This window comes from Phaethon aethereus (assembly GCF_964289735.1).
Source record: "Phaethon aethereus genome assembly, chromosome: 4".
NCBI lineage: Eukaryota > Metazoa > Chordata > Aves > Phaethontiformes > Phaethontidae > Phaethon > Phaethon aethereus.
The window spans coordinates 56,189,724-56,202,655 of NC_138578.1; the positions used below are offsets into that span (position 1 = coordinate 56,189,724).

The 12,932-nt window shown below is 36.7% G+C and overlaps 1 protein-coding gene across 1 annotated transcript in view; it reads left to right on the forward strand.

Annotated features, from left to right (window-relative positions):
* The window catches only part of CORIN (corin, serine peptidase), a 152,355-nt gene that overhangs the window by 87,702 nt on the left and 51,721 nt on the right, over positions 1-12,932 (forward strand). The window contains exons 6-7 of the mRNA XM_081999432.1: positions 8,157-8,270; positions 11,980-12,087. Of these exons, the coding sequence (XP_081855558.1) occupies positions 8,157-8,270; positions 11,980-12,087 (222 nt within the window). The remainder of the gene's footprint in view (positions 1-8,156; positions 8,271-11,979; positions 12,088-12,932) is intronic.

The window sequence follows — 12,932 nt, forward strand, 5'->3', positions numbered from 1 at the left end:
CCAAAATACTCCTGCATTTTCCATCTGTTTGAGATTCAAGGACTTTTCTATAATTTGTGACCCACCATAGATTCTTCTTTTATTAATATGTCCCTTTGTTTCATGGATCTATGTACATTTTAGCATCCATAGTATCCTGTTGCAAAATGTTACAGCTTATCTATGCATTGTATGAAGATTACCACCCTTTTTTTAAAGGTAGTTTTATTTGATGCTTCCTAGTTCTTTCATAGCATTAGACAGTGCATATTGTCTCCACTTTAAAAAAAAAAAAAAATAGCAACACTTCTCACCATCATTTTCACAGATATACAGTGTTTTATCTGTTGCTATACCTTGAAACGCAACCAGATGTCAATCTTGAGGATGGTAAAATAATATGTTTCTTTCAGTCTGTACTACCTGCAGCTTTCCAAGGATCTGTCCCCATAATGTTCTATAGATGGCATTCGAGTAATCTGGCTGGGAAGTACAGCACATAAACGGTCTTGGCTCCTCAAAGACACTTTTGATAGTACAACAGCCACACATAAAATAAAGAACTTTTTGGCACCAATGGTGTTTAGTCAGGGATTCTGGAAGCTTTTCCAGATTGTAAACCTTTCTAGGGAAGGTCTAAACCAGGCAAGTTTCTCTATCAGCAAGGATTGCTTCCATTTTCTTTGGGTTCATTTACCAAATATTGTTTCTCCTTCAGGAGTTTGTGTATGTGAATATTTGCATGATTATATTAATAAATGTGTGAAGTATTGACAGAGGTATAATAATTAACATTTCCCAGCACATTCCTTTAGAATAACACCTTTACAGTACTTAATAATTTTGGCAAATTTGAGTGGAATGGTCCCTAATTTTTTTACTTCTGATATGTATTTCATGTTTTATTTCTTTCTCTTCTGCATTGTTTCAAACAGTCTTAGCATTTTTGAGCACGCAGCTGTTTGCTTGTGTTCAAGAAAGTCTTATGAATGGTTGCATATCTAAATCCTCTAGGTTTCAGATCAAATATTAAAATTCAACATTCAACAAAAGTCTTTGTTGTACAGCATAAGACAAGGCTTTTATAACTTCCATTAAAATATGATCTTTGGAGGTATGATCAAATTGTCAATCTCCTGAAAACTTCTTGCACAAGCTAGGTAGAAAGCAGGAATTACATTCATTGGAGGCACTGTTCACAGTATGTGTGCTCTCCTTGCCCTAAACACTGCACTGACTGGACCAAACATACCCAGTCATCACCTATTAGAAGACTGCAAGAGGTGAGATTAATTTTTCTTAAAATTCCTTCTGATTGCTGCTGGGTGCTAAAAATGAAAGAAGGAAAACTGATTTCATTCTTCCTTGTGTTTGCATATAACGTACAAGATGAAAAGGAAGATGCTCACTTTAAGTAAGAAGCAATGGAGAAGTGGATTGGGACAGAAATCAGAATGGACAGGAGCAGAATAGGATAGAGATATATTAGGAAGGGAGAGTCAGAATGATTTGTAAGTGCTTGAACACATTTTTGTTCGCAGCCCAGAATTAAATATGGGACTCCGGAATCTTTGCTCTTCTGATCCGTAGGAAAAATGGTCACATAAATATTCTTCCTGTTTTTTACCTTTGTTGTCCTAGGACAAATTGACATATTCACACAGAAGGTAGAAGTCTGTTATTGTTGCTCTCTTAGTATCTTAGTACCAGTGAAGATCTGTGCTGATGGAGATCTGTAAGCCAATCAAGATGGTTCTTTTAATGGCTCTTTTTGATCTATTTATGCTGTTTTCTTTTTTGAACATGCAGGAAATTGCATAGAAGCCTAAGTTAGAAGAATGTAAGATTTCCAAGTCAGTTAAAGTTGCCCTTCCAACCTCAAACAGCCTTTCTTGTATGATGAATTACAATCTTTTGATTATGTTATCATATTCTATTTTTACCTGACATCATCATCTGTGGGATAAACACTGGTCTAACAGGGAACTAGAGCCCATACTGAGGATGGCTATTGTTTCTAGGGCCCCCTGTAGGGTTTACTGATTGTAGCAATTGGAATGTGCAATGCATAAGGCAGGGAACTGGAGAAACAAAAAAGATTGCCTTATAATTAAAAAAAAAGTGATGTTATAATATAGAATGAGATTCTTTCCCTGTCACTGTTACAGAGACCATATGTAATGTTGAGCAAGGCACTGGAATAAAAATTTTCTCAACTGTTCTTTGCACACTTACCAGTTAACTGGATTCTTCATTTATATAGCTGGGGTTTATTTGCAATTGGAACATGATCTTTCAGCTACAAGTAAAGGTTACAGGAGATATTCTTTGAACATGTAAAATAACATCAGAGTCTTTATTCTCCAGAAAAAAAATAATCACATACTGATGTGTCTTAGATTGGACAATTTTAGTTATTATTCATTATTTCTTATAACTTTTACCTTACTATCTCAGTGCCTCATTTTTTTCCCCTGTAAAGTAAGAATGCTATCTAATCTTATGTTGCTGCTAAGACTATCATATTTTGCAGTTTGTAATACCCTTCCAAGATGGTATAATAGAGGCTGTAACTCTTCAGTTAGAAGTTGGGAAACATGCCCGCACTACACAGGGGGTAGTGAGGGAACCTACCGAGGAGTGCATTATAAGGGTCTGCAAAAGGATGGTGCTGGTAGTTTTGCCATACCTTGCTTCTGATTAGGAGGCACAAACATTAAATGTCACAAACTAGGTGAAAAAAATTGTTTTAAAGTTTCTTACATATTCTGAGTACCTTTCTGTGAAGTTAGAAACCTTCTTTAAAAGATAATGCATAAGTAGCTTTCACTGCAATAGCCATGGCCCCATTACACAACTGGAAAATAATGTTTTTATTGCAAAATCAAGATCATGTGCTGCCCAAGTGGAAAATGCACCTGGGAATCAAATAGAAAAGATTTTGAAATTATTCACATAAGTTTTTATTACAAACACATTTTTCATAAAAGGATGTGTGTGTCAGTTGACTAAGTCTAAGATTGCCCTGTTTCTCAGGGATGATAAAATAATATTTCAGGTTTAGAAAAGTATGTAAATATGTTGAAAAAAAATAATCCCCTGCTGCCAAAAATTAAGAGTAAAAATTAAGATGCTGAGAGTGTGTGTGTGCGCGTATCCATTGCCATAGTGTAATAGAAAGGACTGCTATGCTAGGACCAGAAATAAAATTGGAAATCTGGATAATTAATTGCACTTGCAGTCAGTGCAAGCTGGAGCTATTTGTCATTTTTGAAAAACACACTCTGCATGTTTAGGCATGTCCGGTGCTCAGTGGTACATCACAGCATCCACTGTGCACCTAGTAGTTTGGCAAATTGTGAAGAATATCACGTTGCTATACAGAAAGGCTGATCATAAGCAGAAATTATTATATTTTTTGCAGGCACATTAAAGGCTCCTTCTTTAGTCCCAAGGGCAGATTTAACAGGTGTAATACTCTTTTCATGATTGCCTGCTGAAGTCTTTTAAAATGGGTCATTCACTGATGTCAGTTTTAAACGGCTTTGTTATATCTCAAAAATGGCATTGTTTCCATTGAAATTTATCTTTCAGGTTTTCCTCTTGATCTTCTTGCATTCAGTCATGTTCCTCTGAGAGCTATCCTGGTGTTTCCCAAAATGGGAAATATTGAATATCAATTGGTCAGTGTGAAAATAGTTTCATAAGGCTCCTGCAGCATTAACTTTGTAGTACTGAGACCAATGATTTTTCTCCCCAAAGAGCCCAAGAAAACAGAAGTTTTTTCATCTTTTTATAGGTATAGAGCTAAGGCACAGGTTGCCTGAATTCTCCAAGCTGATGCAAAAAGTTTGCAGCAGAGCTGGGATAGAACCTTTATCTCTGGAACACATAAAAGATTCCTTATTCCGTAAGAACACCTTGCATTGCCTAGCCTTTTTTTTTTAATGGAATTTCTTCATAGTACTTTTATCAATCAGCTAATCTTTAACAAATACAATCACTTATGGATTTTTTGCAAGCAACTGATTTTTTTCACCATCAAAAATCAAGTCAGGCTTATGGTATTTAATAAGACAAGCCATGAAATTCAATTTTAGTGGAGAAAGTAATGAGTTTTTTTGAAGAAATTTTCTGTCTGCTTCTCAACCACAAAATAATGGGGGATGTTTTATAAGTCAGAAAATAGAAAAGAAAGAATTTTAGGAAAAGGATGATGGAGACTTGTACTGTGTAAGGGAATATTAGCTGTATTTGCAGGTGGGATTTTCCTTAAAATGAGGCAGTGGTATTTCCATCAGATTTAAGAGCAGTTATCATGAGATAGATAATACTTTGCTACTGTGAAAATCATAATATACTGACAACAGAAGGTGATTTTGCACCCTACTGAAAATCTAATGTCAAAACATGACCACTTTTAATGAAGGGAACAAACCAGTTATTAATATTCTAATACCTAGGAGCTTGGTTTCTTGAAGGGTGCTCAGGAAAGCGTAGTTTTAAAGAAAGTGAATACTCACTTTGCAAATGGTGGCATACCTAATACACTGAGTGGGGACAATGGGCACACTAATTTCATGGTGAAAGAAGTCTTCCACGTGTACTGCGAAATCATGGAAAGGCAGAGATGGCATCTGGAATAACTGAAAGAGTAACAGAGAACTGAGGAGAAGGGATACCTGCCTGTCAATATCATATTATTTTTCTAATATAGCTGGCCGGAGGCATCATACAGCTGTTGGAAGTTGAGATATGTCTTTGTCTGACAGGTAGCATCAGACTAACAGAAATAAGGCACCACGAGGAGCCAGGCTGAGCAATCAGCCTGCTGTAACCCAACAGCCAAGGACCTGAGGTCACCATCAGGTAGCAGCAGGAGAGGGGCTGCTCCCTCCGGGCAGGCAAGCTGGGAGCTGAGGTCAGGCTGTGCTGGGATGCAGAGCCTGAATGCAGCAGGCAGAGCTGGCCCCAGACATGGCAAAGTGATGAACCAGGTCCAGGGTACAAACAGAGAGCCCAGGCAGTAGTTTGGACGAGAGACAGGACTGGTGACAAGGCTCCAATTTGGCTCCAAGCCCACCTAGGAATCAAGGCCAAAGTTAGGGCTGCAGACCAGCTACAGTGTATATAGAAGGGAACCACTCAGGAGATGGAGCTGGATATAAGGCTGTACCTACAGCAGTGCTCACATGGGGCTTGCGACTATAGGCAGAGTGTGGGTGGAGGCCCCAGGTGAGGCTGCTCAGGATCATTCAAGGCCATTCAAGGCCATTCAAGGCCTATAGGTGCACTCATGGCTCTGACAGTCACTATGGGCAGGTTGTCCTGGTGGATTCAGGAGTGAAAAAAAACAGCAAAAAGCTGTATTCTAGGGTGTAGGTTGTACCTGGTAGCTGCAGGTGAAGGATAGCAGTGAAAAGAAACCAGTGTAACTGAGGAATAGTACAAAACCATGGACATCTCAGGTCTAGGTCTAGAAAGGGTAACGGTCATCACTGGAAGTGCTTCGAGAGAGAGAAGAGAGAAAGGTATTAGAGTAATACAAAGACTGACAAACTGTCCCCTGCCAAAGTGAAGGCAACAGCAGGGCTGAAGGATACTGGTCTCCTACCAACAGCCAAAATTCCCGATAAGAGACTGTTGTGAAGACCAGCATGCTTCAAGAAAAGGATTGCTTTGTCAGAACAGGGAGATAACCTTTTTTATTTTCTGATTTAGGTTTAGATTTTTAGCAATACACTTCTATAAACCACTTTCAATTGTTCACCTGATTCCTTGTTTGTCATTGGACAAGTCAAGCCTTGGGCCTCCTATCGTTCTGTTTTTCACATGTGGAAAAAAAAGAGGCATAACCTGGCTGACTAAAGCACTGTAAGATAGAGGTCATGAGCTTGAGATTTTAAGAAAAAAGTTTTCTTTTATGATACACTTACTAAAATCAAAAGATACATCACTAAATAATGAATTCCTGAAATTCTATGAAACACTATGGCTTAAAAAATAAATAAAGCAGATAAAAATTTATGTAGCAGCAGGGAGAGTCAATATTTATTAGTTCACGTTTCTCATCTCTTTTTACCTTTCATCTTTTATATCCTTAAATTGTATCTGCATGCTTTGTGAAACACTGCCAGATTTCATCAGCACCACTTTGCTTTCCATTTTGTTTCATTTTTATATTTCTAGTCTTCTGAAGACATATGAAATGAGCTTACTTGTATGCTCTGAGTTACATCACGATGGACTTTGTTGGAAGAGATTAAAAAGAACTTTCCTTCCTTTTGTAAGTGAAATAAATGTTGGCTCCAGAAAGAAGAGTTTAAATGGGACATTAGCAGTGCATGGGTTTAGGACTGATCTTTCACTTAAGCTCAATTTTTATTTGTCCAAGAATGTGCTTAATCAACACATTTTTGTGGTTAATGCTTCACTGTTAAGGATAATTCCTTATACTAGGAATTCTACTGAGTGCAGCACCAAATAAAATGTTGACATAAACATCATCATTGTAATCGATTTATTAATGGCTTCATCTGAAATTTACGTAGTGTGTTACCGTTGTGCTATCATTTACTGCAGAGACAGTAAGGTTGTAAAAGCTCATGCTACTAAAAATTACATCATTAGATATTTGGTTATTTTTTCTTAATTTAATTTTAAACCTTATTCTGCATTAATATACTTGTTGGTAGACATGTTTTGAGGAATACAAAATTATGGTAAGAATACTCAATATGCATTTTTTTGCTTTTGAGATGTAGATTATAAATACTTTCTAGACTGTTAAGCATCAAGTTCAGAGAATAAAGGAAGAAGAGATAGGAACTGAATTCTCCTATAGGACTAGGAAAAATGCAAATTTAGGCATTTTAAAATAAGAAATATAGAGCTATGTTGTGATCTGTTGCAAAATTACTTTAATGGAGGAAGGATTCTATATCTGCTGCTGCTGAAAGTGACGTTTTTTCATACCTGTGATTTGCATTGTGGTAAAGTTTGAAAGCTACAATTAGAGATCTTTATTGTTCTTGACAGATTTGGATACAAAGTTTGAATTAGAATAAAATTTCTATGGGTAGAAGTTTGAACTTTCATGAGATTTTATTGTTTGAACTTGCTGTTCTCACACATGGATACATTTAATACCTTTACACTGGCAAAGTGACAGGATTTTTTTCCTCCATTCCTGAAAGCTATTTCTCATTTCAGATATGTATGCTGAAAGTACAGTTACTGGGGTTTTTTTTGTTGATCTTCTATTGGAGGTGAAATGTTTTGTTTAGCTTTGTTGAGTAGCCTGACTGTTAACTTTGGCTTTTGAAAAAAAGAACAAAACCAACAACCAGGTTCTGTACTGAATATTTGATTTTCTACTTGACATCTTTACTTTGCAACCCCATGTAATTTTCACTTGATATCTTTCCCCATCTGTATGCTTTACAGCCATGTTTTTAATGCAAAGGCTTGGAAGTTTGGTCTCTATTGTGTGGACTAAGGCCTAAACAAATTAATGGTGATCTGCATCTCTATATTTAAGTACCTTGAAGGACTTGAATGGGAAGGTGTTACGAGTTCTCTCTCTTTGAACATAATGGCCCTGCAAAGTATCTCCAGTGGGATACCTAAAGCTGTAGGGGTTTTTTTGTCTCTTTTACTCTCTCAATTTCTCATATATCAAATAGCAATGATGACTGTCTTCTAGTGTTCAGGGAGTTATAAGAACATTTGAGGAATCCTTCCCCTGTAGAGAGGTGTGTGTGCTATGACACCATTAAGTCTCAACCTGGTAATCTTTTACCTGAACACCTGGGCTGGGAAGATCCACCTTTCTAACTTTAGTTGGTTATTTAATCTAATGCATCTATTTAGTGGGAAAAAAAGAGCTTGTTTAATCCCATCCTAAGGTCAATTTTTATCAGTTACTCTGTACAGCTGCTTTTTAGAGGTAATGGTAGATTGAACCTCACTGATTAACTCAGCCTAGATACCCATTTTTGAAATTAAAACAGTTAGATGGAAATGCGAGTTTACACTTGCTTGAATTTGATTAATTTGGGGTTTGTTGCTTAAGTGCATCAATTAAGACTCGTTGTTCTAACTATCTTTCATTTCTGATTATTTCTTCTTACCCTGAAAAGTTTAACATGCATTGTTTCTTTTCTTCTCTTTTCCAGCACTGTGCGGAGGAGAGGAGAGTTTCTTGTGTGCCAGTGGGATCTGCATCCCGGGGAAACTGCAGTGTAATGGCTACAATGACTGTGATGATTGGAGTGATGAGTTCCATTGCAGTAAGTTTCCTAAATCTTGCAGTGTTCCATTGAAGCACTGAATCCATTCAGGGAAAGTTAGAAACTAAAGAAGGTTACTGGTACAGAATAGGAGCTTTGCATTGTATTGATGTATATTGACATTTGGACTCTTTCCGTTGCCACCACATGTGTTCACCTTTGTTCACTCTGGCCACAGTATGTGTTTTTGATCTATCAAATTTTATGCCTGGATGAAGATTCTAAGATTTCTTCCAGGATCCATGTGGAAATTAGAAGTATTTTTGGGCATTTATTTTTTAAATGGATCAATAAAGTGCAACAGAAGAGCACTTCTGATAATAAACTGAAGACTGTTGTATCTTTTTCCTAGTCTTTTGCACTGATTTTACAGCAGACGCAAAACCATCTGTTTAGCAAGTTCTCTTGGCCTCAACCCTGGATGTGTTTTATTTAAATAAATCCCAGTATAGGGTGCAGTAGAAAACAAAAACGGATATACTTGTTTAATATCTGAATTTCTTATTTATTTCTCTGTGGTAGCATGTATTTTTAGAGCTCCTATGTGTTTTTCTGTGTTGACAAAAATGTCATTGGACTACTAACACCTTTAGAAAAGCTGAGCAAATGTACAGTAGGAAAACAATGAAAAGGAAAATAAAAGAAAGAGAAAAGGATAATGTGGAACAATTACTAAATAGGGACTATAGTAGGACATGATGCCACAAATCAGTGCTGCGCATTCAGACTTTGGAAAATGTCAGACTTGGGGTTGAGTTCCAGACTGTGCAGTTTAGATTCACACCAAAAGATTTGTTCTTATCAGTGATTTAACAGCCTGGGCATTCCAAGACTCAGAAAGCTTCTTTTAAGGAAGTTCCTGATAGATTTTAGCTAGGATAGGCTGCAATTTCCTCCTGCTCTCAATATGAATGAGGCTAGAGCTTGCTTTTCCTTTAATAGCCTGCAATTTATTTAATGGAGGTTGATATAATTTTTGTTACATAAAAAATATTGTATGTTTTTATCTTTGAATTTTTCCTGTCAATGTTAAATTCAGTTCTTAATATAAACTAAAAAATTTAAAAATACCTATGAGATTCTGGCTCTCAAGTTCCATGAGAAATGGGAGAAGAAGAAATTAGTAATATAAGAAGAAAAATATTACATTTTGAAAAAACAAGCATTACAAATTTCATGAGTTAAGATTACCTTTTAAAGAAAGCCTGTCTGTTACATGATACAGGGGTTATAGGCAGAGGATGTCTTTTATTAGGATACTTGGTAAGATTTGGGGAGAGGAGGTGGAGATCAAATAAGGCCTTCTTACACAGCAGAAATAGCAAAATGGACAGAGGACTGACTTGCCTTAAAGCTTGTCTAATAAAAGATGCTCTGTTTCCTGCAGTCCTTGCCACACTCAAATCCTTAAATCACCTTATAGAATCATAGAATAATTTGGGTTGGAAGAGACCTTTAAACACCATCTAGTCCTGCAATGAACAGGGACATCATCAACTAGATCAGGTTGCTCAGAGCCCCATCCAACCTGACCTTGAATGTTTCCAGGGTTGGGGCACCTACCACTCCTCTGGGCAACTTGTTCCAGTGTTTCACCATCCTCATTGTAAAAAATTTCATCCTTATATCTAGCCTAAATCTCCCCTCTTTTAGTTTAAAACCATTACCCCTTGTCCTATCACTACAGGCGCTACTAAAAAGTCTGTCCCCATCTTTCTTATAAGCCCCTTGTAAGTACTGAAAGGCTGCTCCTTCTCCAGGCTAAACCACCCCAATTCTCTCAGCCTTTCTTCATAGGAGAGGTATTCCATTCCTCTGGACCCGCTCCAAGAAAATTTATGTTAAGACTGTTAGATTTTCATCAAATGAATCTTACTTCCCTGTGAGGAATTTTGTATTCTTTCTGTTTACGCTGTCTGTGTGGGCCTGAGAGCTGCCATACCCTAAAGGACACTGCTGCAGCTACAGAGGTATGAATGTAAACAGGAATGGGAGTATGGATGGAAATTAAACACTAAAATTATCCAGAGGAAACAACATAGAAAAAGACAGCTTTGTTTCATTTGCATGAGAAACAATGGAAGCATAGAAACTGTCAGAGTTACAAACTGATCAGTAAGGATAAATGTTGCCAGAGTACTTCATGCTGTTGCATACTCAAAACAAGTAATGTTTAGAATTTTACTCTCAGCTGGCTATTGTTCTGCTTACATGAAACTAGAATTTAAACTTGAACTTAATTTTCATTTAGTTTGGGGTTTTTGGTATTTACTGTTTCATGCCTTTTGTTCTTTTAAAGCTAAATTAGCTGTTGACTACAAACCTCATGGCTCAGCAATATTATTTTACTTATGTCCTGAAGCATTGTCCTTCGCATTGTGCTATAAATTCTGTTTGGACTTTCTAAAATGATGTGAAACTTTTAGAAAGTATGAATACTTCTGTAGGGGAAAGGAAAGAAGTGATTCATGTTCAAAATCTAGAGTTGAAGTTGGTAAAGCCTTGAGAAACTTAAAGTTAGAGCACTCACCTAGGAGGTGGAACACTTGGCTGACGTTGCTCTGGGGGGATAGAAACCCCACTGCACCTTCTGGGAGAGTGCTGCACCTTTCAGCGTGTAATATACTCAAAAGGACACCCTTCTTTCAAAGTGGGACCACTGTGCAATCATGAACACAGGAGTCACACACCAAGAGAAGAGAAGCAAGCGGTAGCATTATTTTCTTGTTTAGTGGTTGAGCATCTCAGTTGAGGGGAGAGGCTTGTGTTCCAGTCCCTGCTCTTGGAGCTCTTTCTGTATGTTGTCCAGGAAAGATCTCATTTAAAATGGCCACTTAACCCAGTAAGAAAGGGCACAAAGAACTTCCTTGGTTCCAGTGGCATAGCTTCAACAGGAAGGAGGGATTGTCCACCCAGCTCTTCTGTATCCTGGCATTCTTCCTGGAAAAGTCAGATGTGAAGGAAAAGCCTAGAGGAAGGCAGTGAAACCTACTTCCCAACTGTATGTTTGTAATCAAAAGTTATTTCTAATGGGAACAGACACTACCAACTCTGTTTTCTCTTCTCTCACCCTTTCCTAATTATAATGTAGATTCCATGTTTTTATTGAACCTGATATTATTCAAGCATTTTGGATATTCTCAGAGAATATTTATTAGGGCTTTACTGAAAGGCCTCATCCATGGAAAGAAAGGCTTAACCCACTTAGGCCTGACAGTGCTAAGATTTCCTTCATGAGATGGCATCAGGCCAAATTCTAAGCTCAAAACTGTGTAAAGCATAAAGATAATTTGAAACCATTGTAACATCAAAGGCAGGCTCAAAAGCAGGTTCTGGGGATCTTGGTTTTGCTGTTAGAAGCTTCAGCTCCACCTAATAGCCACATCAGGTACTCCAGACTGTCCTAGTAATCTAGCCGATGAAAGCCACAACCTTTCTCAAGAACTTCATGTGTATAAATTAATTAAGTGCTTTGGTCCATATGTATAACTAGAGCACTTTCTCCTCATGGTATTGATCAAAAAAGCAATTGGTAGGAACAGAGTAAAAATATCTATAAATTGCTTTTGGTTTTTCTTGTTCTCCATATTAGAGTTTAATAAACTGCTACACATTGAGTATTAATGCAGTCCTGTAATAATCTTGTTTTAGTCAATACATTCTAGTGTTCATAGTCTTTATGAATGTTCCAATGTAATTTCTTTTGTAGACTGCAGTGACGATGTATTTCGTTGCAACACGGGAAAATGCCTAAATTATACCTTTGTTTGTGATGGATATGATGATTGTGGAGACCTTAGTGATGAACAAAACTGTGGTAAATGAAAGTTTTATGCTTTTCTAAAGTCTTTAAGATAGTAGTATTGCCTAAGCCAACAATCTTTTTCTTTAAACTACTAAAAGAGTAATGTACCCTGCTGTTATTCTTTCTGGGCAAAGTAAAAACAGCTCACAAATTCTATATGTAGTTTGAAAAGGCTTAAAAGAGAGTTCTGGGTTAATCCAAATTTTGCAGGTAGTGGTATTTTGAAGAAATATTCTGATTTGCAATTTGTTTTAAACTAATTCAAGATGTTATTTTCCTTTCTTGGTAATGACTGAATTTTACTGAGAATAAAGCAAACCATAAGAAGCTACACACTGGTGATGCCAACTGTTTTATAGCTGAAATGTTTTTACATAAGCTTCGTACTGAACTTGTATTTCTTGATGATCAAATTCTATTTTTTTCAAATCCTGCTTTCAATCACCTTTGCATGTTCTGCTTCGTTATATTTGTCTTTCTACCTACACTTAATTTTCATAGGAAAATACTGAAGTTTTGCCATAAAAAAGTAATCTTCACATGTAAATATTGGAAAAATTTGAAAGCCTTGTTTTTTCTAACTTTTGCTCCTGGTACTACACCTGAGAAAAATTAAGTACTCTAAAATCATTCTTTAAAAGTTAAAATATTATTTCTGACTTTTTTCTTTTGCTTTTCTAAGGAAAAGCACAGGGAATTTAAAAACTAAAAATCAAGGCACATTTTTTTCTGAGATTTGTTTTATGTATCTTCTGCAAATGAAACGTATTCTAAGATCTTTTACTACTTTTTGTCAGTTTTCGTTTTGTGTTTTCTTTTCATAAATGGTCTTTGATTAAAGACTTTTCTAAACATTA